This window comes from Doryrhamphus excisus, chromosome 21, assembly GCF_030265055.1.
Source record: "Doryrhamphus excisus isolate RoL2022-K1 chromosome 21, RoL_Dexc_1.0, whole genome shotgun sequence".
NCBI lineage: Eukaryota > Metazoa > Chordata > Actinopteri > Syngnathiformes > Syngnathidae > Doryrhamphus > Doryrhamphus excisus.
Window position 1 is genome coordinate 14,819,854 of NC_080486.1, and position 22,231 is coordinate 14,842,084.

At 47.8% G+C, this 22,231-nt stretch overlaps 3 protein-coding genes across 3 annotated transcripts; all 3 read right to left on the minus strand.

The window, feature by feature from the left end:
* Positions 1-841: 841 nt before the first annotated feature.
* On the minus strand, positions 842-8,915 carry LOC131109011 (patched domain-containing protein 1-like). Its single transcript, XM_058060527.1, has 6 exons — positions 8,784-8,915; positions 7,127-7,218; positions 6,536-7,067; positions 4,397-5,096; positions 2,760-3,424; positions 842-2,289 (listed from the first exon to the last, which is right to left on the minus strand). Exons 3-6 carry the CDS (start codon positions 6,956-6,958, stop codon positions 1,186-1,188), a joined length of 2,892 nt encoding a protein of 963 aa, XP_057916510.1. The 5' UTR covers positions 6,959-7,067; positions 7,127-7,218; positions 8,784-8,915; the 3' UTR covers positions 842-1,185.
* A 1,097-nt stretch (positions 8,916-10,012) lies between these two features.
* LOC131109012 (phosphate-regulating neutral endopeptidase PHEX-like) lies at positions 10,013-17,988 on the minus strand. The gene is made up of 24 exons (XM_058060528.1): positions 17,866-17,988; positions 16,366-17,761; positions 16,134-16,300; positions 14,612-14,665; positions 14,375-14,536; positions 14,215-14,298; positions 13,852-14,078; positions 13,556-13,624; positions 13,371-13,490; positions 13,204-13,287; positions 12,818-12,960; positions 12,594-12,687; positions 12,350-12,478; positions 12,023-12,124; positions 11,881-11,958; positions 11,717-11,820; positions 11,583-11,641; positions 11,312-11,366; positions 11,032-11,099; positions 10,820-10,950; positions 10,668-10,733; positions 10,492-10,596; positions 10,341-10,417; positions 10,013-10,161 (listed from the first exon to the last, which is right to left on the minus strand). Exons 3-24 carry the CDS (start codon positions 16,255-16,257, stop codon positions 10,059-10,061), a joined length of 2,238 nt encoding a protein of 745 aa, XP_057916511.1. The 5' UTR covers positions 16,258-16,300; positions 16,366-17,761; positions 17,866-17,988; the 3' UTR covers positions 10,013-10,058.
* LOC131109013 (membrane-bound transcription factor site-2 protease-like) lies at positions 17,968-21,938 on the minus strand. The gene is made up of 11 exons (XM_058060529.1): positions 21,655-21,938; positions 21,254-21,402; positions 20,963-21,101; positions 20,789-20,892; positions 20,591-20,718; positions 20,015-20,133; positions 19,756-19,936; positions 19,595-19,692; positions 19,317-19,512; positions 19,123-19,198; positions 17,968-19,005 (listed from the first exon to the last, which is right to left on the minus strand). Exons 1-11 carry the CDS (start codon positions 21,727-21,729, stop codon positions 18,783-18,785), a joined length of 1,488 nt encoding a protein of 495 aa, XP_057916512.1. The 5' UTR covers positions 21,730-21,938; the 3' UTR covers positions 17,968-18,782.
* Between the last annotated feature and the right edge of the window lie 293 nt (positions 21,939-22,231).

A 22,231-nucleotide genomic window follows, 5' to 3' on the forward strand; every position in this document is an offset into this window, starting at 1 on the left:
GCAGACACTTCCTGGACAAGGTATTAGCATTTATTTGATCCGTGTGTGTGCGTGCGTGTGTAGAAGTCCTACAAAAATGTCCCCAGGTCAAGAATTTGGAATATGTTGGCTCTACAGTACTGTGAAATGGATTGTCGTTAAAAAAACAAAAACAACAAACACACAAACAGGTGTGGCTGTGGATATGAGGAATGGTACCTTACGTCAGGATGGAAAATGAATCAGATGTCCCCTTCGTTGCAGTACCCTGACTCAACACAGGGAGGCAGTGAAGACCAGAGCAGGTCGGGAAGGCTCAGGTGTCATCACGTATTTGTTCATTGCCACTGGGCGGAAAGAGAACGGGATCAGATTATCATCATATTAATGTGATACAAGACAGCACAATGGGACAAAAACAAGGAAAATATGCTAAAGTTTCTGTGTTGTAGTCTCACAAGAGTGAACTGGAAGTGTGTCGTCTAAAATCTAGCCTGGAGGCTGGAATTTATGAAACATAATATCATATACGTTTCATGAGATTTGGAGATCTGCAATTCCGTAACAAACCATTAGAGGGCAGTGTTTCCCAGGAGTGAGCAACCATAACTTATTGACTAGCTGCTTAGCTTTCTGTGTGGTTGTAGTGAACAATGGCGACTGAAGCGAAAGTGCATAGTATTTAGTAGGATCCAGAGATGGAGCTGCCATATGGTAAGATGGAAAGGACAGGGTCAAGGTGGTCTTGGCTTTAACACTGTGACTTTATTGGTCTCAGCGTTCAGGTAGAAATACAGATGATTGCCTCATGTTGCATTCATGTACACAACATGGACACCAGGTACTGGGGGCATGCCTTCGTCGATAAAGGCATGCTTTGTGCACTTGGAACAGAAAACGGGTGTGCCCACCTTTGAGTTCTGTGACCGAGCAAGTGGTGTGTCCCAATACTTTTGCCCACGTGCAACTAGTTACATAGCAAACTAGTTAGCGCCTGCAGCAACAACAATGAGATCCAATCTCCTGAGCTCAGCTAATCCTCCAATCTTTGGTTATTGGACAGGCCGTTACCATGGATACGCTACACCCAGGTCCTCGCTTATCCATCACTTGATAAAAAACACCTTCCGTTTATCTTTCCACGGGTTTCTGTCTGCAGCATCAATGGTCCCGCATGGCAGTCTCCATGGCAACTGATTCCTGGCATCAGACCGTCGTGATTTGGTCCACTACTCGAGTGCTGTCATTCATCTCCACGCATTCCACTTCCTGCCTGGGGGCGTCTCCCCCGGCGGGCCGGTGGGCGCGGCTTTTTGAGGGCGGCAGAAAGGTAAGGAGGGTGGGCAAGAAGGCCAGCGTGTGCAGCGCCGAGCAGACCGCCGTCAGGGCCAAGCAGCGGAAGAGCGTGCGAGTCAGGTTGGAGCGCACGGAGCCCACGGGGACCAGGGCGGCGACGTAGCAGATGAAGGCCTGCAAGGAAGGCACGCCGTGTCTCTCCAGCGCCACCCTCACCCAGCGGGTCCTGCTGTCGCCCTGCCCCGCCGCAAAGCTGCAGAGGAGGGGCCCGCTGCAGTCTGCGGCGTGCCCCAGGGCCAGGATCAGACACAGCACGGACATGCAGTCCAACTCCACTCCCCACAAGGTCATGAACCCCAGCACGCCAAACTGGACGGAGAGCAGGGTGAGGCCCAACCACACCGACACCAGCGGCTCCACCACGGCGAGGGAGGACAACCCCAGCAGGAAGAGCACCGCCAGCAAGGAGTGACGCAGCGGTGAGCTGACCGCCGTGGCGTAGCGGTCCAGGTACACAAAGGAAGGGTTAAAGATGAGAAATCGAACTCGGGAGGTGAGTGACAGTCGGCGGAGGGTGTCCAGCAGCACCGACATCTCCTCCCGCTTGTTCTCCGTCGTCTTAGCGACCAGGAAGATGCGTGACGCCGCAACATCCGGCTCCTCCCCCTGACCCCGCTCGGCGAAGATGATGTCGTCGGCAAAGTGGGCGAAGCGTGGCTCTCGGAGGAAGGCGTGGCGGAGCGTGCGGGTGAAGTTTTCCCGAGGCGGGCTCGTGGACTGGTTGCGCTCGGACAGGAAGGTCAGGTAGGCCTCCAGCCAGCTGATCCTCTGGAAGCCCTTGGCGTACTCCAGGAGGTCCCGCTGCACAGAGTCGTTCCAGTAGGGGGCGCTCTCGTAGATGTAGAAGCCAATGACGGGGGAGTAGGAGCTGAAGTATCGCTGCTGGGCGCGCGTGTACGACACTGTGGCCGTATCCATGGCGACCAGGGCACTGGGGTCCGAGCCCTGGGCCACCTGTCAACAACAACAACAACATTTGTTTATACAATATCTATAAATAATTAGAAATAATTAGAATTACTAATTAATCATATTTATAGGTTCAAGATAAATTTATTTAAATAATTTGTAAAGATAAAAAAATATATTAAAACATTTTATTATTATTAGAGAATTATAATATTATATAATATATATAAAATATTATTATAATAACTTTTATAAGAATAATGTAATAATTATTATAAGAATAATGTAATAATTAAATTAATTAATTCTTTTAAAATAATAACAATAATAACAAATATTGAATAGTAATAATTAATAACAAATAATTTACATTTAAAAAAAATAAATTAAGTCATGAATAAACAAATTTTGAAAAAAGTTAAATTTAAAAATACGTAACCAAAAAAAAAAAAAAAAAAAAAGAGGACAATACTTTCAGACACTTGAACCCTACGTCAGATGCCATCATGTCTCACCTGCAGGAAGCCCATCAGTCCAAAGGAGATGTAGACCAGATAGAGCAGCACCACAAAAGGCTTGACATATGTGTTAGTGATCCAGTCTCCATAGCAACGCCTCACACAGCCCAGCAGAAGATGCGAGTCCTGAGGACGTGCGTCTGAGGCATGTGTGCCGTTCGTCATGTGACCGTGGATGTTTGCCGCACGAGGATGCACGTACGTGCGCGTGTGCGTGAGGTTCCCGGAGTGGCAGTGACCGACCCCGTGCGGCGCGCCTGTAGTCTGCGCCTCATCCTGGTAACGGGTGTACATCAGGCACCTGTACCAGGCCGGCTTGGAGTCCAGACGGTCCTGCTTTGGAACCCTCCGGCAAAAGCATCCGTGTCTGTAACCCGTCTCCAGGTATCCGGTGAAGACCAGACAGGAGCTGTAGAAGGACAGCATGTACACGTATCCCACAGTGACCGCCAAGGCGGCCGTGCGGCAGAAGAGGCGCACGGCCTCCATGTTGGTGAGCGGTGAGGCGGCCAGGCCCAGCGTCAGGAGGTGCAGCATGGTGGAGCCGGAGAAGCGCAGCATGACGTCCTCGAAGACGCTCGCCACGCGCTCCTTCACGTGTTGGTCCTCGTTTGTTCGTCTCCATGACGACAGCATCTCAAAGGACCCAAAGAGGCCGTGACCTGATGGTGAACAAACATCTGATGAGATCCGATACACTTGTACTGCCTTTGCACGTATAGTACTTGTGACTGACAGTCACAGGTTGGTGCGGACCAACCAGGAAGTGATGTATGTCAACCACAACATGTTAAAAACATGTCACATTTTCACTTATTTGCAGCGGTTGAAGAGCTACAAAGTCATCCAAATATTCACGTTAGCTCTCGTGTAAGCGTACTAATGAACAAATTGTGAAATGGTCGTCTTTGGACACGCAGCAGATGTTTTTCAAGCCAGTCTGAATGGTTGCCATGGCGCCAGCAAGTCTCCCGGTGACCTCAACAACACGACAATACACTTCACACCTCAACTGAAACCTAACAGACCGACAACGTCGGTCCTGGGTGAGACTGATGAAGTCTGCGGAACCGTGAAGATCACACACGGGCACCGAGACCGTCGAAAAGGAAGTTGTTTCCCTGACTTTACACGTCTGCCCACATTCACGGCGACATTTTCTTCTATTCCCTCTCGGCTGTGATTTCAAGCTGGTGGTCCCGCCTCCACATTACCATAAATCCAGGCTGAGTAACCTTAAAGACCCCCTGCTGCTTGTGTTCCGTCAGTCAGAAAAATGTGCTAATCATAAAGCGGCGCCGCTCTCTCTCTTCAGGAAGTCAAGGTCGACCACCTGTCAGTCATTCTGAAATGACGCCGTCCAGCCGGTCCTCACACCCTGGAGGTAAGCATCAGATGCGGCAGACAGCGAACACGGCATTCTGTGATGGAAAAATCAATAGAAGTAGAAGCATTCGCCTTGGCGGCGTGTGTGGATTCGCTTTCGTTTTCTTTGATGCCGTCTTTTTTCCTGCAACATTCTAGTTGTGTGTTGGCATTTTAGACAATTTCACTAATTTATTGAACGCACCAATTTGTCTGCTCTCCTAGTTTATCATTGACGGCATGGTGGCACGGCGTGATCTTTGACCTACCCAGCATGACAAAAGGGATGCCCAGGTACGTGGAATTGTAGGTGGAGCCACCCAGGTTGAGTATCCCAGCAGCCGTCAAGCCCGAGAGAGTGACCGAGAGCAGCGCCAGCAGTCCCAACCACGGCTTGGACCTGACGCAGTCCCTCATGGAGCAGCAGAGCACGGCCAGAACGCCACACATCCCCAAACTGGCCAAGAGGGGCCGCCGTGCCAGAACCGAGGAGATCTGGAAGTCTGTCCTCAGGGACGAGGATGTGGTGGGGTAGAGGTCCAGCTGGGGGTGGAGCGACGCAAACTGCTGCATCTCGCCGAGGAAGGCCTGCTCCCATTGGCCGGCCACGCCCTCCATGAGGCCGCCGCGCGCTTGGAGGTAATAGGTCAGCTGGAGGGCCTTGGCCGAGCGCACGCCCTCACCTCTGACTCCTTGCACGCGCACCGCCCCGTTGGGCCCCCAGCCCTGCACGCCGCCCAGCTGGTGGCCCACGTAAGCCTGGCGCCCGTCCGCCAGCTGCGTGATTGGGTAGCGGAGGGCTGGGGTGGTGCGGTTTGCCGTGCGGGCCGACTGGATCTCCTCCATAGCACGGATGATGTCATCGATGATGCACACGTTCTTGTCGTCAGGGAGACACAGGTGGGAGAAGGAGTAGTTGAAACCCGATGGGGGCACCGACACCTGCATGTGGTAGATCAGCCTGTGGAGCTGCGATGGGACAACCAGAGAAGAAGAAGTGCTCAAAAACAGGCTTTTGATGTCACCGCCGCTTCAAGGAAGACCAAGTTGTAGGCTTCACTACACATCTTAAAATATTTTTTAATATTTTTTTGCCCAGGTGTACCAAATGTTGTTACGAGTGAATATAACTGTATTTATAACTAAATACAGTACCAGTCAAAAGTTTGCGGACGCTTGAGCATGCTACTGAATGAGCAAGTGTCTCCTTATTTTTGACTGGTGCTGCAAATGGGACGTCAAAAACATTAATTTTAGTCGGCAGTGCTCCAGATATTAAAATTACATTTTTCGTTATAGTGATATTGGCGCGCAGACCTCACGGCTAGCAGACCAGGGTTCAATTCCACCCTCAGCCATCTCTGTGTAGAGTTTGCATGTTCCTCCCACATTCCAAAAACATGCTAGGTTAATTAGCGACTCCAAATTGTCCTTAGGTATGAATGTGAGTGTGAATGGTTGTTTGTCTATATGTGCCCTGTGATTGGCTATACCCCGCCTCTCGCCCAAAGACAACTGGGATTGGCTCCAGCACCGCCCGCGACCCTTATGAAGAAAAGCGGTAGAAAATGAATGAATGAATCTAGTGATATTATCCCTGAAGGAGACGTATGATTTAGCCTCTATAAATAAGACTTCACCAGATGGGGCAGGGGGGGTGTTCGTGCTCAAGTGACAGGCTAACAATGGAAGTCTGAGAAATATCCCATGTTGCCATGGCAAGAGCACAACAGTGCCAACATCCACACTGCTGGTTACCGAGCAACAAGCCTGATGCCAGGCTCTCGCATCCACGGATGCTACTTCCTCACTTTTTCCTGCCACACATAATTTAACATCGTTTTTTTTTTCTTTCCCTAACTATTTTTAACTCGCCGCGGCCCATCATTTGTGATTTAATAGCACAGAAGCTTGTAACATGCGTGCCCATTTACGATGAAATAGCGCCGCCGCTAAGCAATAAATTTGGATTCTATTCCATTTGTGTGTGAGAATGACTTCTGATTTGTGATGGGGGGGGGGGGGGGGGGGGGATTCCTTGTCAACACTAAATTATGCAAATGCCAATGTCAGCAAAATGGTAAATAAACTTGTTTCTGTGTGTCATAAAAGCCATTTTATAGTTTGTGGTGGAGTGTTGTAATTCAAATTAAGTGCAGACAGCTTTTTTTATTGCTTCAAATAAAAGTTATGCTGCACTCACTGGTTGCAACATGAAGTCCAAACACAAAGTCTGCCTTCATAAGGATAATAACCTTCAGCTTTTATTCTCATATTTATCATTCACCACGAATTAATATCTTTTTATCATTTTTGATTTGGATTTCAATATTTTGAGTGTAAAATAGACTCAGTTTTTAATTGGAGACAAAAAAAGTGACAAGAATGAAGGAAAGTTGTGTGTATACCTCGAGTATAGCGTCCAGGTGAGGCGGTTCCAGGACGCTCCCTCGCCGGGCAGTGATGATGACGCGCCCGTAGCGCCCGGGCGTCTGCAGGTCTGAGTAGAGGGCGTGCTTGGAGTGGTTGATGGGGAAGAGGCTGTCCACCAGGTTGCCCTCGATCTTGGCCAGGCTGTGCTTGGGCGCCAGCAGGCTCTCCACGTCCTCCTCCACGCGGTAGCGGCTGAAGCTGGCCCCCAGCAGGATGGAGAGGAGCACCGGCGTCGAGGCAAAGAACACCGGGTGACTGGCCACGAAGCGGCCGAGCGCGCGGAAGCCGCCGCTCAGGCCGGCGTGCAACACCTGGCGGAGCATAGTGGAGCGCGGCCGCGGCTCGAGCCTCTCCCACCGACCGAGGCGCCGCCGAGCGTCAGGGACTGCCGGGCGCATCGGTACCAGCAACGGTTCCCTCCATGAGAAGGAGAGGGAAGGAGGGGTTGTCTCCCGGAGCCGGGGAGGATCCTACACTGGGGTGAGGCGCCCCTTTTCTTGTGCTCTTCTAAAAGACAAAACACGTGTTAGCTCAAAGGGGGACATTTTTAAAACATTTCTTCCTACCTGCTGCTCCGGACTGCCCGGCGTCAGAGCCCGCAAACAGATGCTCTCGTCCCAGCCGAGCTCCACTGCCGCTGTCACTGCCTAGTGCGGTGCTGGTGTTTAGTAGTCCGTGTGCGCATCAAGAAGGCATTACGGTAAAAGCAGGCGATGTCAAAATAAAAGCCTTTTCCGGAACTAGTCCAATATCCACGAATGAAACAAAAACAAAAACATAACATAGAACACACCCCAGTTGAGTTATAAAACTGTTTTAACACTAATTTGTGTGGCAAGATAATGTACGGATCTGGACACCAATGCAAACCAATGAACATTCTTAAATTACTAACAAGATTGAACATTATTTCTTTGTATGAGCAGAATTTGCCAGTTTAAATGCATCTAAAAATGCATGTAAATATTGTGGGGATGCCTGGGAAGTCCTCAAATACTGTACCCACACACTCACACACAAACAATGGAGACCAACTGGCGGATAAACACGACATTCCTGTGTTTATGCATGTTCTAATCCATTATTCAATTAAGCCCCAATTAATTAAGCAGTTAATCGTCATTAGGAGCCCGGTGAGGAGGGCGAATGAGTAAGTGTCTCTACAGGGAGGAAGGGAAGGAAGCGCAGGAGAGGAAATGAAGACGGGAGGGCCTTGGGGGCTCTCCCTGATAACAAAAGTCATAATTAGTGAGGCTCAAAGATTTATAGGAAACAGAATAAAGCTATTTTCTCTTCACATAAGACGAGGGGGAAGTGTGTGACACATTTCCTGTATTATTTATAAAACAGCCATATGGACTGAAAGCCTCTAGATCCATACATTTTTGGTGAAGACCATTCATTAATAAAGAGTCCCATCATTTCGTTCTTGGATTATTTATAGAGTCATCCATCTCCAGGCTGGCTCCTGCTGAAAGGAACTATCCTCTAAACATGCCTGCCACATGGGATGTGTACTACTTATTATTATTATTAAATATCATCATTTAAATTAGCCACTGGAACTGCTGTCCTCATAATACATGTAAACCTTCATATTCCGGCTCCATCGTTGCAATTTTTCAGCATATTTATCATTTCTAAACGACATCTGGACATAAAGTCGTTGGGCCGGAAGGATGCAGAGCGGTAAGGAGGAGGTCACTGAGAGGATAAAGTCAAGATTAGATTACAGTAAAGGGCCAGAAACAGCAGAGACAAACACAAAGAGACATGAAAATGTCTCCTATAGAGGAGTACACTACTCTAACCACCAGTGGGCGCTGTGGGAAAAAGAGTCATGATTAGTTCTATTGCCAATATTCAGATTTGTTATCAAGTAAGTCATGTTTTTTGTCTTGGAAGTAATACTTTAGCACTAATTCATTTCTCACTGCCGACTCTCCCTGTCCTTTTTTCTGTTGTGTATCCAGCAGATGGTGCTGTGGCTAAAAAAGCTTGTCACATTACCTTTATTGATAATATTCAGATTTCTCATCAAGTAAGGAGTCAAGTGCGTGCCCTTTTTTATGGGTTGCGCCCCATGAATCCTGCCTAGCAACAAGCAGCAATGCAAATATAAGACAAAGAAAGGATCGGATCTGCTGCTGTGTGCGCGCTTGCTAACTAAATATAGGAGAGGAAAAAAAGACATTTGCAAGTGTATGCGTGTGTGTTGCTTACACGTGTCGTAACAGCAGATCTCACGTCATTACTGTCCATCTCATTGACACACTTCCTCGGAGAGACGGGGACTGCTTTTCTAATCAGTGTGTATCGATGCCAGTCCCGCCGGGGTTGCCACAGATGTATGTCACTCATGGCCCCCCTGCCCCCACCCCCGTCACACAAAGACACAAACAATCACATCCAAGATCACCCTGATATAGGAGAGAAAACACAATGGGTTGCCATGGCAACTTCCAAGCGGGGTGTGCGAGTGGGTCACAAATCAATAACCACACGAGCCAATCGGCTCACTCCTCCCAGGCTTTCATTCACACTTTAATAGAATAAAATCGTTCATAAAATGTCTCTGATACGTGCTTGAAGTTCACTTACACTTACACAAAATTTCAGCACTGGGACTGCTGATGGTTACCATAGCAACAGCTGGACGTGTGCTGCAGTTTGGGGATTTTTCTTTGCGCCCAATCTCTCTTTATAACAGTAAGATATTTATGACATTTATGTTATTATTTATGTAGCTAAAATACATTCATTTAGTTCATTATTATAAATTTAATAAATTAAATGATTTTATTTAAAATTAAACATTTGTATTAATATGATTGAAATGACGTTAAAACATCTGTATTATTTGAAAATGTATTTGTATTGATTCAAATGTAATCAATATACAGTATTTGTATGATTTGATTAAAATTAAAAGGCACATCAACATTTTAGCCCCCTCCCCGAATATTTGTACTCAGGAACATTGTACTTCTATTCGAAATGATATATTATACCATACTTTGAATTTCATTGGAACATTTATATTATTATGACAGCATTTCTTTACTGAGAGGAACCACAAGGTTTTGTTGCATTATTATAAAGCAGGGGGTGTCTATTTGGCTTCTTGAGTCAATGGTACCAAATATGGTTCCACAAAACCTTGGCCAATATACTGTATAAAATGGTAAATTGCTTAAAATATATCTATATCCAGGATGAGAAAGTAATAGTTATTTTATAGTAGCGCCACTGAGGTATAAAAAAAGTTTATTCCAATCGACGTTCCATCATCCAAAGCTTGAGTTAGACATCATGTTCATGTGATGGAAGGCTCCCACCAATCAGTTCACTCTCAGTAAAACGTTCTGCTCGTACAAACCCAAACACGTCAGCGGATAAACCGCGTCTGCTCCTTCCGCTTCCACTCGGGGCGCCGGCACGCTCCGCCTCTTGGTCAGCCGGCGGCTCCGACAGCCCCGTCGGGCCTGGGGTCGAGGGTCACCACACTCGGCAGGACTGTGCACCTCTGTTCATTCCTGACAGCTCGGGGCAGCTGAAGGCCTTGCCGAACTCAGGGAAGTTGCTCATGGCTCCGACAACCCTGCGGGGGGGGAAAGAGGGCAGGGATGCTGAGGATAAACGTCTTCATAGTCAAAATGTACACAACAATGAACCAAACTTGCAGTCTCTATTGGATTCTACATTCAGGAGCACATCAACATGAATGCAGTACTGTGTATGATAAGTGATAAGGTAATATGATAAGGTAAGTGTGCTTACCGGTACTTCGGTGGACTGTGTGCTCCACTCTGTATCTGGTCCCTGGCCGCCTCCGGGCGATACGCGTTACATCTGACCTACAAGCGTGTCGCACAAGAGCTTTCAGGCCCAATTTCACACAACACAGCGTGCTCACTTGGCGTGTTCTTACATGTGCGTAGCTCAAGAAGAACAGCTGGTTGTTGTTCAGTCCGACTCCGGGCAGCAGAGGCTCCTCTGTGCCGCCTCGGCTCTCGTCCACCCAGCGCCTGTACGCCTGACACATAAAAAAAAACACACACACTTTGTATCAACCTGTGATGCCATGCAGGCATACGCTGATCATACCCTGAAAGCTTGTCTTATTCCTCCGTTATCTGCGATGTTCTCTGCTAGCGTCCTCTTGCCACGCACCTGCAAACATCATGGCCACCAAGACAGGAAGTCCGGATGTGACACTCTCAACCAACGTGGCAGATATGATACTGAAAGTGCTTTACGTTCAATCCCGCCTCCTCCCAAAGGTATTCGTTGTACTGCTCCACCATACACTGAGTCTTGTCGGTGAAGGCCGTCACGGACGAGTTGCTCCACCACTGGTCCAAATTGCCATCTTTGTCGTATTTGCGGCCTGTTGTGCAAAACAAACAAACAAACAAACAAGGTTAACGTTGATGCAAGTATTTTACTCATCTCTGACTGTTGCGTTTACCGTTGTTGTCGAAACCGTGCGTCAGCTCGTGTCCGACGATCACACCGATGGCGCCGTAACTCAAAGACCTGCAAGGCAAGAGTTCAGGTCTGAGGTCAAGCCAGCCTCATGGAGCCCACGTGACAGACGCCCTCTTGTGGCCAAAAATGAGTAATAATAGTAACATGAGAGTGACAAGAATGATGCATATTTCAAAAGTTATGCAACTTTGCAACGCAACGTAACAAAGAAATCATGTTTCCTATCATTTCAATAATGCTAAAAGAATATAACGCAGCACCTTGGGTACGCTTTGCCCCAAAAGAAAGGCTTCTGCAGCTCACCAGCTGGGAATCCTGAAAGGGAAAGTCACATATTTAAAACACACACAAACACACACATACATACAGCAGTCCATTTCCTGTTGGTGCTTTTTCAATATCCTGAAGAAAAAGTATGTTTATTGATGAAGGAGCATTTCTAAATCTCCTCCTTCATGGTTATGAAAACAGGTTTTCGGTTATTTGTCAGCAATAATTTTGAAAGGCAACTACCAGGAACATCAGTCTTACTAATCTGGTTGGTGGATGAGCTGTAGAAGGCGTTGACTGTTGTCGGGTTTGTGAACCACCTGCAATGCACAAACACAAATGTCCTGTTGCGACAGGAAGTGGAGGAGAAGGCCACACAGAGGCGCTCAGCTCACTCAGTACGCGGGACCCTCCTACGAAGCCAGGCCACGTCGGACTGAGCAATGAACTTAAGCGTCTGCATCACGTTGCCGTAGTAGTCCGTCTCGAGGAACTCTAGCTGAGAGGAGCACGTGATGTCAACACGCGTGAAGGAAGACAGGCGCGTCGCTGTACCCACCTGGTTTAAGTCATCATTGAGGTAGGTGTCATTCAGGATGAACTCGGGGTAGCCGACTTTAGCCAGGACGGCATGAGCCTGAGGGACGAAAGCGCTGACGTTAGACTTTTAATAGACCAGAGACAGAGTGAGATGTCGTCACCTTTTCTACGGCTCTGGCCTTGGTCGAGTCGTCCATCCACTCGTTCTCCTTCTGCAGCATGTCGATGAACGCCCAGCGAACGCCGCCAATCAGCTCGTCCATCTGAGGAGATTCGGTTATCATTTTATCATTTCAAAAGCTCCCCAGTGTCAGCAGCACTCATGCAGCCCCCAAACCAGGACGCTGCCATCACTATTCACTATTGACAAAATAATCTTGGCACTTGAAACGTTCAAGTTTGTTGATCCTGAGAAGAAATCAGTCGGACACTCTTTTCTGTACTTTCAATCTTTAGCGAAGTAATTGTCTGAAAGATCTCACAATTACCATAAGTTTCTTGTCCTCTTGGAAGTGGGTGTCGACAAAGAGGCGGCCCGTGGCGTAGACGAGCGAGTTCTCCACATAGTTGACGCACTTGTCCCAGCGTGGGGTCAGAGATGTCGTTCCCGTGGTTACCTTGGGGGGGGTCACGAAAGTGTGAGCTGAGTTTGCCACTGGGTGGCATATCGAACCAAATTGTACTCTTTTACTTAATCAAGTAATATTCAGAGGTGTGTGCACGTGTGCTGACCCGAGCAAAGTCCAGGTATCTGTAAAGGAAACGGCGGCTGAGGGTGGTGATCCTGGAAAAAACTGTTCTCCATTGTACGTAGTTAGCGATGGTCCTGCAGGAAGAGAGACAATATTACGTGGCTACATGTAATCTCATTAGTCACCGTAATTGGTGATAATGAGAGACAGGAGACCTCCAGGCTCTGTGGACGTGTGTGTGTGTGTGTGTGTGTGTGTGCGTGCCTTGGATCTGTGGCGTTAATGAGCTTGACAAGGTCCCTGAAGTACTGCGGCACTCGAACAATGACAGGCTCCGAGGAGGAGATGGAGCGATCCATGTCGCTGTCGGACTCCACCACAGACTTGACGAAGCCCAACCAATCAAACTGCATTTGAAGGACATGCAGAAATGAACTCATGATGGCTGCAGGTGTACATATGTTAGTTGCATTAAGTTTCATGCATAAAGCCCCCATTATAACGCCAATACAGCCAATCAGGCATGTGTTTAGTTTATATATTAATATTAAGACTAGCTTGTTTGTTGACATGATTCCACGGTCAACCTCCTGTCTTCATAAGTGTCACCTGTCACTCATACAGACCCAGGTCAGGACAATTGAAGTTACCTGTGGCATGTGGCGCTGCAGCCGGGACAGCGTGTACCTGTTGTACATGTTCTCACTGGTCCGGTTCTCATAGGGAATCAGGATCTGCAGGAGCAACGGAAAAGCAATCATGTCCATCGTGCGTGTCCACCTTTTATTTACAAGTATTGGCAAACGCCTCTCTTTACGTGAGCCAGCTGGGTCTCAAAGTCCACCGCTTTTTCCATCTGGACCCTCGTTGTCGTCGTCTTGGGAGCGCCCAACATGACGGCCGTGTCCACCATGAGACTCAACAAGGCTGCACGATACTACACACACAGAGAGAGAGAATGTTTGTAGAAGTAAGACGTAAGAGACAATAGCAGAATATTACCGCCTGGGCAGCAGAGGTGTTGGTGGTGTAGTCCTCCCTCGAGGCCAGAGACAAGGAGGCCTGATCCAGCTGCGTGAAGACAACATATGTTAGAAGAAAAGTGCAACTTCCTGTTCAGTGGAGCGTGAAAAAAGCCTGAAAAAAAACACCCAGTCCATCATCGTCAGACATGATGCGCATGAGTGCATATAGTTGGTGTGAAGCATCTTAGGGAGCTTGAAGAGAAAACTCCCAGGACCCCCCCACCCTCGTCTAATATCGTCTAGTGCTAAAACTCCAAAGTCAAGACGCCTCACCTTGATGACATATCTGGAGGAGTTCTTGTCATCGGGCGAGACGTAGAGGCGGATCAGGACGCTCTTGCTGTGCTGGTTCCTCATCTCAGCCAGCGTCCTCAACAGGCTCCACTCCTCCTCGGACCACCGGAAGTCACCCCCGAGGCCGTCGCCCACCACGGGCCAGCGAAACTCAGGCTGCATGAGCGTCTTCAGCATGGGCTTGGCGTCCATCTCTTCCAGTAACGCTAGGGGAGGAGACACAAAAGACCAAAATATATACAGTAAATGAAGGAGGATCTTTTTTTAAATATGTATGTATCACTGTGGTTATCAATTATTGATTTCATATTATTAATAATAGGGCCTGTGTGTTGTACTCACTCTCGTTCATACAGGACCGGTAGAGGATCTTGGCCTTGGTCACGGCCTCCAGCTCGTTTGCGTCAGTCGGAGCTTCAAGTAACTCTGAAGCCGCCAAGAACATCAGCCGTGATTGGACTCTTGCTGCCTCAGCAAGTGACAATGAAGATGGATATCAAACCTTTGAGTCGCATGTCAACGTGCTGCCGGAGCCAGGGGTAGATGCCGTACGAGGACGACTCCTCAGGAATGGGATTGTCCTTCAGCCATCCGCCGCAGGAATAGGTGTAGAAGTCCTCACAGGGATCAATGGACCGATCCATTTTACTCAGAATAGATCCGGCTATGTTGGAAGAGACCATGAAAAGGATCCTGTATGCATTGAGGACATGAAAATGGGAGGAAAAGTTGCTCTCACCTGCTTCGATGCATTCTGGAGTCAGACAGAACTGCTGCTTGCTTCTTTGGGAAACTGACAAGATAGAAAGATGATTTATTTTGGACATGACCGCACCGTCTCTTTGCAGATAAGCACCCTTCCTGGTCATGTGCTGCCCCCTCATGGTTGAAAGTGTGGGCTCATCAACCACAATCATCACACATCATTTTTATTTTGGCCTAAACGGGTTGCTGACCAATTTTCCTTCATTTTTGAAAAATGAAAGTGAATTGTAAATATTGAAATTGTGTATATTGTACAAAATCAGTGCTGTAAAGTGAATGCAGTGAGGTACCCCAGGCTGGGGGGGTTAGCCTGGCAGGCCCGCCTGTCACTATAAACTGCTTATGCATGTTCTTATTAAGCTATAAGAATCACAATTTTGTATCATTAGGCTGGTGGCACTTAAATGCAAAGATTTAGCTCTGAGCCTCAGGAAATGAGGGCCGCCTTTCTATTGTTTTTTGTCTTAGGGTTCATCTGATTTTTAATTTCCGAATAAAGATTTCACATTTGAAGTTCTTCACTTCCTGTGTGAATGTTGGAAAATAAATAAATAAATGAGCTTGACAATTAAGTCATCTTCCGGTTCCCTGATTCAAAGAAATGCACTTCCTGATAAAGAAATGCAAGGTGGCTCCTTGGACAGCAGAAGAGTTCCGTGAGGTGAAACAGCCCACGGATTTGGAAAAGCCAATCCCGTTTGAGAACGGATGAGATGTGCGGCGTTCCCTGACCTCTGCGACCAACCGTGTCGTTGCAGGAAGACGCTTCAAGGCTCGCTGGTTTGAAAACAAGAATTTGCGGGGGGGACTTGGCATTCTTGTGCGCGGTCACACGCATGGCGGAAAACGCGAGGGCTTCCATTAGAGTGGGCGTGCTGGGGCGAATGAGGCCCGTCACGTAATTACACTTCAACGCCACCGCAAGAATGCGCCGCATCACAAACCATCGCGGAGCATCCTCACCAGCGGAACATGGACATCAGGATGTTGCTGAAGGGGAAGCACAATGACCCTCAACGGGAATTAGAACGGATGTCCAAACTTCAGCTCCCATTTTGGCTCCTCCTCGAGACCCAAATGTACACAAATAGATGGCGTATCACCATAACAAGTACAAGGGTGTCCAAAGTGTGGCGTGGAGGGTGGAGTACAAAAAAAGAGATTCCACGGTACATTGTTTTGGAAGTTACAGAACATGGATAGATGGACCATTCGTGTCTTTTTGATGCCCTTTTCTCCCTCCCAGTTGGCCTCCCAGTGCGTGAATCATGGTGGGAAAGGCTGCAGTGCACGAGCACGTGGGCGTTTGAAACCTTATATGAACCAGAAATAGTTTGACACAAGCTCTTGCTCACTGCCAGGGACCTTTGCTCTTCCCCCAAGACGTACGCTGCCCCGGGCTTTTAAGCAAGTAGTCTTCTGTGTATGCTAAATTCCTTGCAAATTATAATGCAGCATGAGTGCAAGTGTGTGTGTGTGTGTGTGTGTGGACTCACCCAGTATAAGTGCGAGTAGAAGAACCCCACAGAGCAAGGCACACACGATAAATGCTATCCTGTAGCGACGGCCGTTGCCCCGCTCGGGTTTGACCCCTCCGCCACTTAAATGCTCCGCTTCCATGACTTATACACACACACTCCAAAGTATAAATCTGCCTAGCAACCTGAAAAAAAGACATGACATCAATATGAATGCCTATTCCAAAAAAAGACAAGTGTTCTTACTTACCTTCTTCTCAGCTCGTGTCCCTCTGCAGCTCCTGCAACTTTCACCCAAGCTCTCCAAGCTCTTTGCCCCTCCCGCCGTCCGGCACTCCTCCCTCTCAAAGTGTATGTGGAGATGAGTGGGGTCGGGGGGGTTGGGGGGGTTTCGACCATGGACCAAAACTACAGCCTAATCTGTGGAGTGTGACGTGTGACTAATCTCATGCGGACTGCTGGGGACAATCATCAGATGAGAGATGAGATGTTCACTGGACCACAACACACACAATTAATCTGCTGATAATGATGGAGCCCACATTCAACGTCCCCTGTTATGCCACAATGGTTGGTGGCCGCTTGGGCATCTCTGTGTGGAGTTTGCTGTATGTTGTACTTGTGCGGGTTTCCTCCCACATTCCAAAAACATGCTAGGTTAATTGGCGACTCCAAATTGTCCATAGGAATGAATGTGAGTGTGAATGGTTGTTTGTCTATATGTGCCCTGTGATTGGCTGGCCACCCCGCTCTCGCCTGAAGACAGCTGGGATAATAATAATAATAATAATGGCTCAGTGAACTATTAAGACCACCATTCAAATTATGAATGTAGTATTCTACTTTGGTCACTAGGTGTCACTAATTCTTTGGTGAGACAAGCACCAGACTTGATCTTTTATTGCAGGTTTAAATGACCTAAAGCACAAAAGCGTTTTGTGGGTCATAGCTATGACATATGGAAATTATTACCGTGGTTGAAGACAGCCTCACAACTCATTAGCATTAAAGCGACAGACACACAAAAGGGCGTGTTACTAAAAGCACTTTTAAATGTGGTCTAAATTCCAGCATCAACATCCACACGCTTCCACTACAATATGGAACATGATACCAAAGGTCCCATGATTGGTCTTCCCAATAACAACCCCCCCACCCTGTTCTCCCTATCCCATTGCGGCGAGGACTATTTCAACATCTGCTCATTAGGGTTTGGGGCGTCGCCTACAGAGTCCTTTTATAGACTTCCTGCGCTGCCGAAAACATCCATTCATCAAGCGAAGAGCGAAATGGGAGGCCCTGGCTTGTTGTCGTCACTTAACAAGAATACACGGCATGGATGTGAAGAGTTGATGATCATATAACCAGAATAGGAGCAGAAAATCCGGGAGAAAGGCCGCCATTCTTACCAAAGTCATAAATTAGGTCTAATGAGTGGTTGTCATGTTTCAAGTTTTCATTTTATATCTGTTCATTTGGTGGGGTGGGGCGTACAGTACAAACAGTAGCAGCTGAAAAAGGTGATTCCACACACATTTTCAGGAAAAAAATGAATGCATTGGGGTTCCTACCTTGAGCAGCTCCGTTTCCTCCCAGTCTGTCCTCCGCTGCCTCATCAGCCTCCCGCGGATGTTTGGCCAAACACTCTGCAGGTCGTCATTAGCGTGAGATAAGCAAGCACATACAAGCGTGAGATGGAAACAAATCAACCTTCAAATGTAATTTGAACACAAACATTGACATTCCTTACGTATCCTTCTCCGGTATGGGTCCAATGTTTAACCTGTTGGTCGGGCGTAGAGGCGGGGAGACAACAAAGCTGGAGAACTAATCTATACATCTTTGTCCCCTGTACAAATGAAACCTGACAGACTTTATTTTTCATCATCTCCAACATCAACACAGTGTAAGACAATTACAATTATACAATCACTAGAAAGGGGGAAGACTTCAGAAAAGGATTCTATCCATCCATACATACATTTGTGGGTATGCTGGAGCCTATCCCAGCTGTCTTCGGGTGAGAGGCGGGGTACACCCTGGACAGCCAATCACAGAGCACATATAGACAAACAACCATTAACACTCACATTCATACCTATGGACAATTTGGAGTCGCCAATTAACCTAGCATGTTTTTGGAATGTGGGAGGAAGCCGGAATACCCGGAGAAAACCTACACATGCACGGGGAGAACACATAGAGAAGCCCAGTTGGTGGTAACTTCAGATTAATTTCCCTTTATTTTCCTCTGTTGGTGCATTTTAGGTTGATCCTGACGTTTTACCCAAGTCCAATATACTTAAATGTAAACATCTAAACATGCTAAATCACATCGGTTTCACTTTTTGTTTAGGGCTTGTGATGCAAGTGATCAAAGGCAATTGAAGAGGGGGGGGGGTGCTGGAGCTGAAGTAATTCCCCTCCTGTAAATCAATGAATTTCCCTAAATGAGACATTGACACACATTAACCACGTTCACATCCTTCCATACAGCACCTGCATTTAATTCACACATGTGCTTCTCTTGGTTTGATGTGGTAGTACTACAGTATAAAAGGCAAACCTGGGGGCTGCTGGGTAACGTAGTCTCTTCACAGTATAGTGGTCCACAGGCTAGCATCAGGTTTTTTTTTCTTATTTCCACATAGGGACTGACCATCACGGCTACCGCGCCGTGACCATCCACAGACCCAGCGCCACGTTGGCGGCCAGCAGGGCGCTCCCGGCCAGCAGCAGGAAGAAGCCGATGAGCTCGCGCTTCTGGCGGTCCGTCACTATGTTGACCAGCGTGGCCTCCAGCAAGGCGTTGAGCATCCACTGGCCGTCCAGAGCGAAGCACGGCACGGAGTTGACCACGGCCAAGGCGCCTGACAGGGAAAATACATACCTGGGAGGCAGGATGGATAAGGACTACAAGCTGAAACTATTAGTTATTATTATTGGCATCATTGAACATGAGACTACAACACTGTAACAACATTTATAGAAGCATCAAAAAGGATACTTGCAGAATGTCTCCAAGAAGACAGGCAGGTCCAGGTGGAGGAAACCAAAGCGGGGCACAAAGTTGGTGAGACTCACTGGAAGAAATAAAACATAAGAGGCGGTTTTGACGTTGTCAGGATTATGTAAAAGTTACTTTGTGCAGAATTTTGGTGCAGATCTGGTTGATCCTAGAGATTTTAATAAATAAATTACCGGCGTGCTGAAGATGCGGCGGGTACCCCACAAACAGCATGTGTGCGGCGGGGGGGTGCGTGACCCGGATGAAGCGGGTCTGGTTCTCCAGGGAGGGCGTGACGCAAACGCTGAGGCTGGTGCGAGAGTCGCAGTCGCGGTCGCTGCGACACACCTGGGTACCCGTCACCATCTTACGCACCGGCATGCAGGCGTACTGCACGAGAGCAAAAGCGACACAGGAAGTGCTTCAGAGGGTGGGCGGAGCTAATGTTATTGCTTGCATTAGCGTGTGAGACCTCTCGCTCGCGGCTCTGCGGTTTGATGTAAGAGAAGCAGAGGTCCGTCAGGCTGTTGTTGCTGCAGCAGTCCATCGTGCCATCCAGGCGCTTGAACGCTAGGCGGAAATATCCAATCAGGGTAATGATATTTTCCCGATTAACGTGAACCTTACACGCACCTCGTCCGTGGGCCCAGCTGGGCTGCAGGCTGGCGGCGGGGACGCAGTATCCCGTCTGCGGCGTGTGAGAGAGGTGAGACAGGCAGCTGTGCCAATCCTCCACTCCGCTGACGGGACACTCCTCCAGGGCCGTCACGATGTCCCCCACGGAGAGGCCCCGCTGTCCATCGGCAGCTGAACCCTGATGCACACACACACACGAAAACATGCTAAGCAATTTTAAAAAGCTACAAAATCAGTTGTAGAAAGTAGAACTAACCGGTGCAACCTCAGTGACCAGAGCCCCTACGCCGCTGGTGTATAAAGGGAACAGGAACAGCGGCAACAGGAAGAGGAACGCCAACGCCGCCACACACAGCACAAAATTGTGCCACACTCCTGGAAAAAGAAAAACAATAAAGGGTGTTATTTGTTTAAAGACATATTTTTAGGTTGAGGCGAGAGCAGATTTGCGTCTTGGGGTAAACAAAGCATTAAAGTTGCATCACATGCCACCGCGAGAATAAATAATAAACACAATCAGTGTGAGGAACACGCTGAGAAAACCTCAGCTGTGACCAGAAAGGATAAACAAACACGGCGGGACATAGAGAGACGTGCTTTGCTGCCCTCTAGTGGCTGCAATAATATACACTCGCTGGTTCATTAGAGTCTATTGATGTAAAAATGAATCATTTCCATAGTTTTGATTGACATTGTCAAAAAGGTATTAATTTAATATGATGTTCGTGCATTGCCAATATTCCTGGATTAAATTTGCTCCACGGTAGGCCGGGATGATTTGATGGTTTGAGGATTGAGTGAAAATAATCCATTTAATGGCGTCTGCCCTCACCGGCGCAGAAGATGCGAAGCTGCTGTGTGGGCGACACGATGTTCAGGTGTGTGGTGAAGAGGTCCACAAAGGCGCCGGGATAGACCACAAACACAAACATGCCGAAGCCGTTCACTCGTACTTGCTCCCTGCAGGAACACCATATTGTAAACTTAGCAGAGGCATGTCGGTGTGGCGTTAACACAAAAAGCTTTTTACCTCAGTGCTGCCACCGCATGACCCAGCTCGTGGATGACACCGCTGAGCAACAGGGCGAGGAAGAAGTACGCCAGATGACTGGTGGGGAGGTTGACGCCGGGCACCTGAAGGAAAACATCTATCAGCTAGTTTGCTAGTTTTGTGGGGTACAGCTAGTGAGCGTGGCATACGTACCACCACCTGCAGAGCCTGCTGGGCGCCCATGCGAGGATTGTCGGTGGTCATCTGGGCGAGGGTCTGCTGTAATGTTTTCACCAGCAGCACCACCGACACCAACATGGCCACCAGCCCAAACACCAGACCACTGTTGAACCTGGAGGAGAAAATGAGGAGAAATACTAAATTCGCTATTTTTTTTAACCACAGCGACTCCTGTTGGATGTTTTTAATCACAATCTCAGAATGGCATGACTTATTTTTTAAGCAAAGACTAGCATTTTTGCAGTCATAGAGGATCTTGCCCACCACAGGTAGAGCGCTCGAGGCCGGATGCGCGCGCAGTACGCAAACAGTCTGTTGAACATGCAGGTCTGCCACCTCAAGTGGAAGGGGGACAGCATCAGACCTCGTCTGGCCAACCAGGACTCATAGCTGATCCGGTGTGTGGGCGACGACTGCAAGAGAAAGCGAATAAAATTATTGCCCATCCACTTTAGCAACAGTGAGGTGTCAGTCTGGCTTTATAGCCTTATATAAACTTGGGTGACACAGTCAAGGACAGTCAATAGCAGTGGATTGATGCTAGCTAGCAGCATCCGTAGCCAGTTAGCACGTCAACTATTAGTACAAACTGCGCTTTCTGTGGCAATCGAAAACATTAAAACCCCTTAGTAAACTCTCAAAATGAATAAAGTAAAGTGTTTTACCCTCAGCAGTGTGTCTGCGAGATACACAGCACTCCAGGCTGCCATCACGCACACTAGTAGAGACACCGGGATCATGGTGCATCAGCTCCGGGGATGCCGTCGTCAACCACACTGGAATGCCGCCATCTCTCCAAGACACCCGCCGGATGCAAAGTTGCCGAACACGTCTTTAAGTTTCAAACATCATTCGATAAAATAATGAATGTTTCATCCAGTATAATGAGAGGGATATCACAGATTGAATATACTTCCGGACAGCGTCGCGGGTTTTGTTCTTCGTGTATTATAACGATTAGCTGCAGACAGAATAGATCGCTACCGCCATCAAGTGTTTAACCACAGAAGTGCAGATGCATAAAAGTCCTGTAAAAACATGCAATGACGAGTAGACAGCTATACATTGGTTTTAAATGTACATAAAATAAAAACCCTCAATATACCTGGGATTTTGAAAAACCTCACTGTTATCCGGCTAGTAAAATGTATACTAAATGTACACTAAAATGTACCTTGTTGCAGTAGCAGTGCATGTACGAGAAGAATTGGACTCTTAAGCGTATTTGCAGAGGAAAAACAA

Coding starts and splice junctions, on each gene's coding strand:
- LOC131109011 (XM_058060527.1), bottom strand. CDS start 6,958: ATGCGCCCGGCAGTCCCTGACGCTCGGCGGCGCCTCGGTCGGTGGGAG. Junction 5,097..6,535: donor ACCTGGACGCTATACTCGAG/GTATACACACAA, acceptor GTCCCATCGCAG/CTCCACAGGCTGATCTACCA. Junction 3,425..4,396: donor CATCCCTTTTGTCATGCTGG/GTAGGTCAAAGA, acceptor GTTCACCATCAG/GTCACGGCCTCTTTGGGTCC.
- LOC131109012 (XM_058060528.1), bottom strand. CDS start 16,257: ATGGAAGCGGAGCATTTAAGTGGCGGAGGGGTCAAACCCGAGCGGGGC. Junction 11,959..12,022: donor AGGCCAGAGCCGTAGAAAAG/GTGACGACATCT, acceptor TTCGTCCCTCAG/GCTCATGCCGTCCTGGCTAA. Junction 11,100..11,311: donor TGGGGCAAAGCGTACCCAAG/GTGCTGCGTTAT, acceptor CTTGCCTTGCAG/GTCTTTGAGTTACGGCGCCA.
- LOC131109013 (XM_058060529.1), bottom strand. CDS start 21,729: ATGATCCCGGTGTCTCTACTAGTGTGCGTGATGGCAGCCTGGAGTGCT. Junction 20,893..20,962: donor AGCAGGCTCTGCAGGTGGTG/GTACGTATGCCA, acceptor GTTTTCCTTCAG/GTGCCCGGCGTCAACCTCCC. Junction 20,134..20,590: donor GCTTCGCATCTTCTGCGCCG/GTGAGGGCAGAC, acceptor TTCTTTTTCCAG/GAGTGTGGCACAATTTTGTG.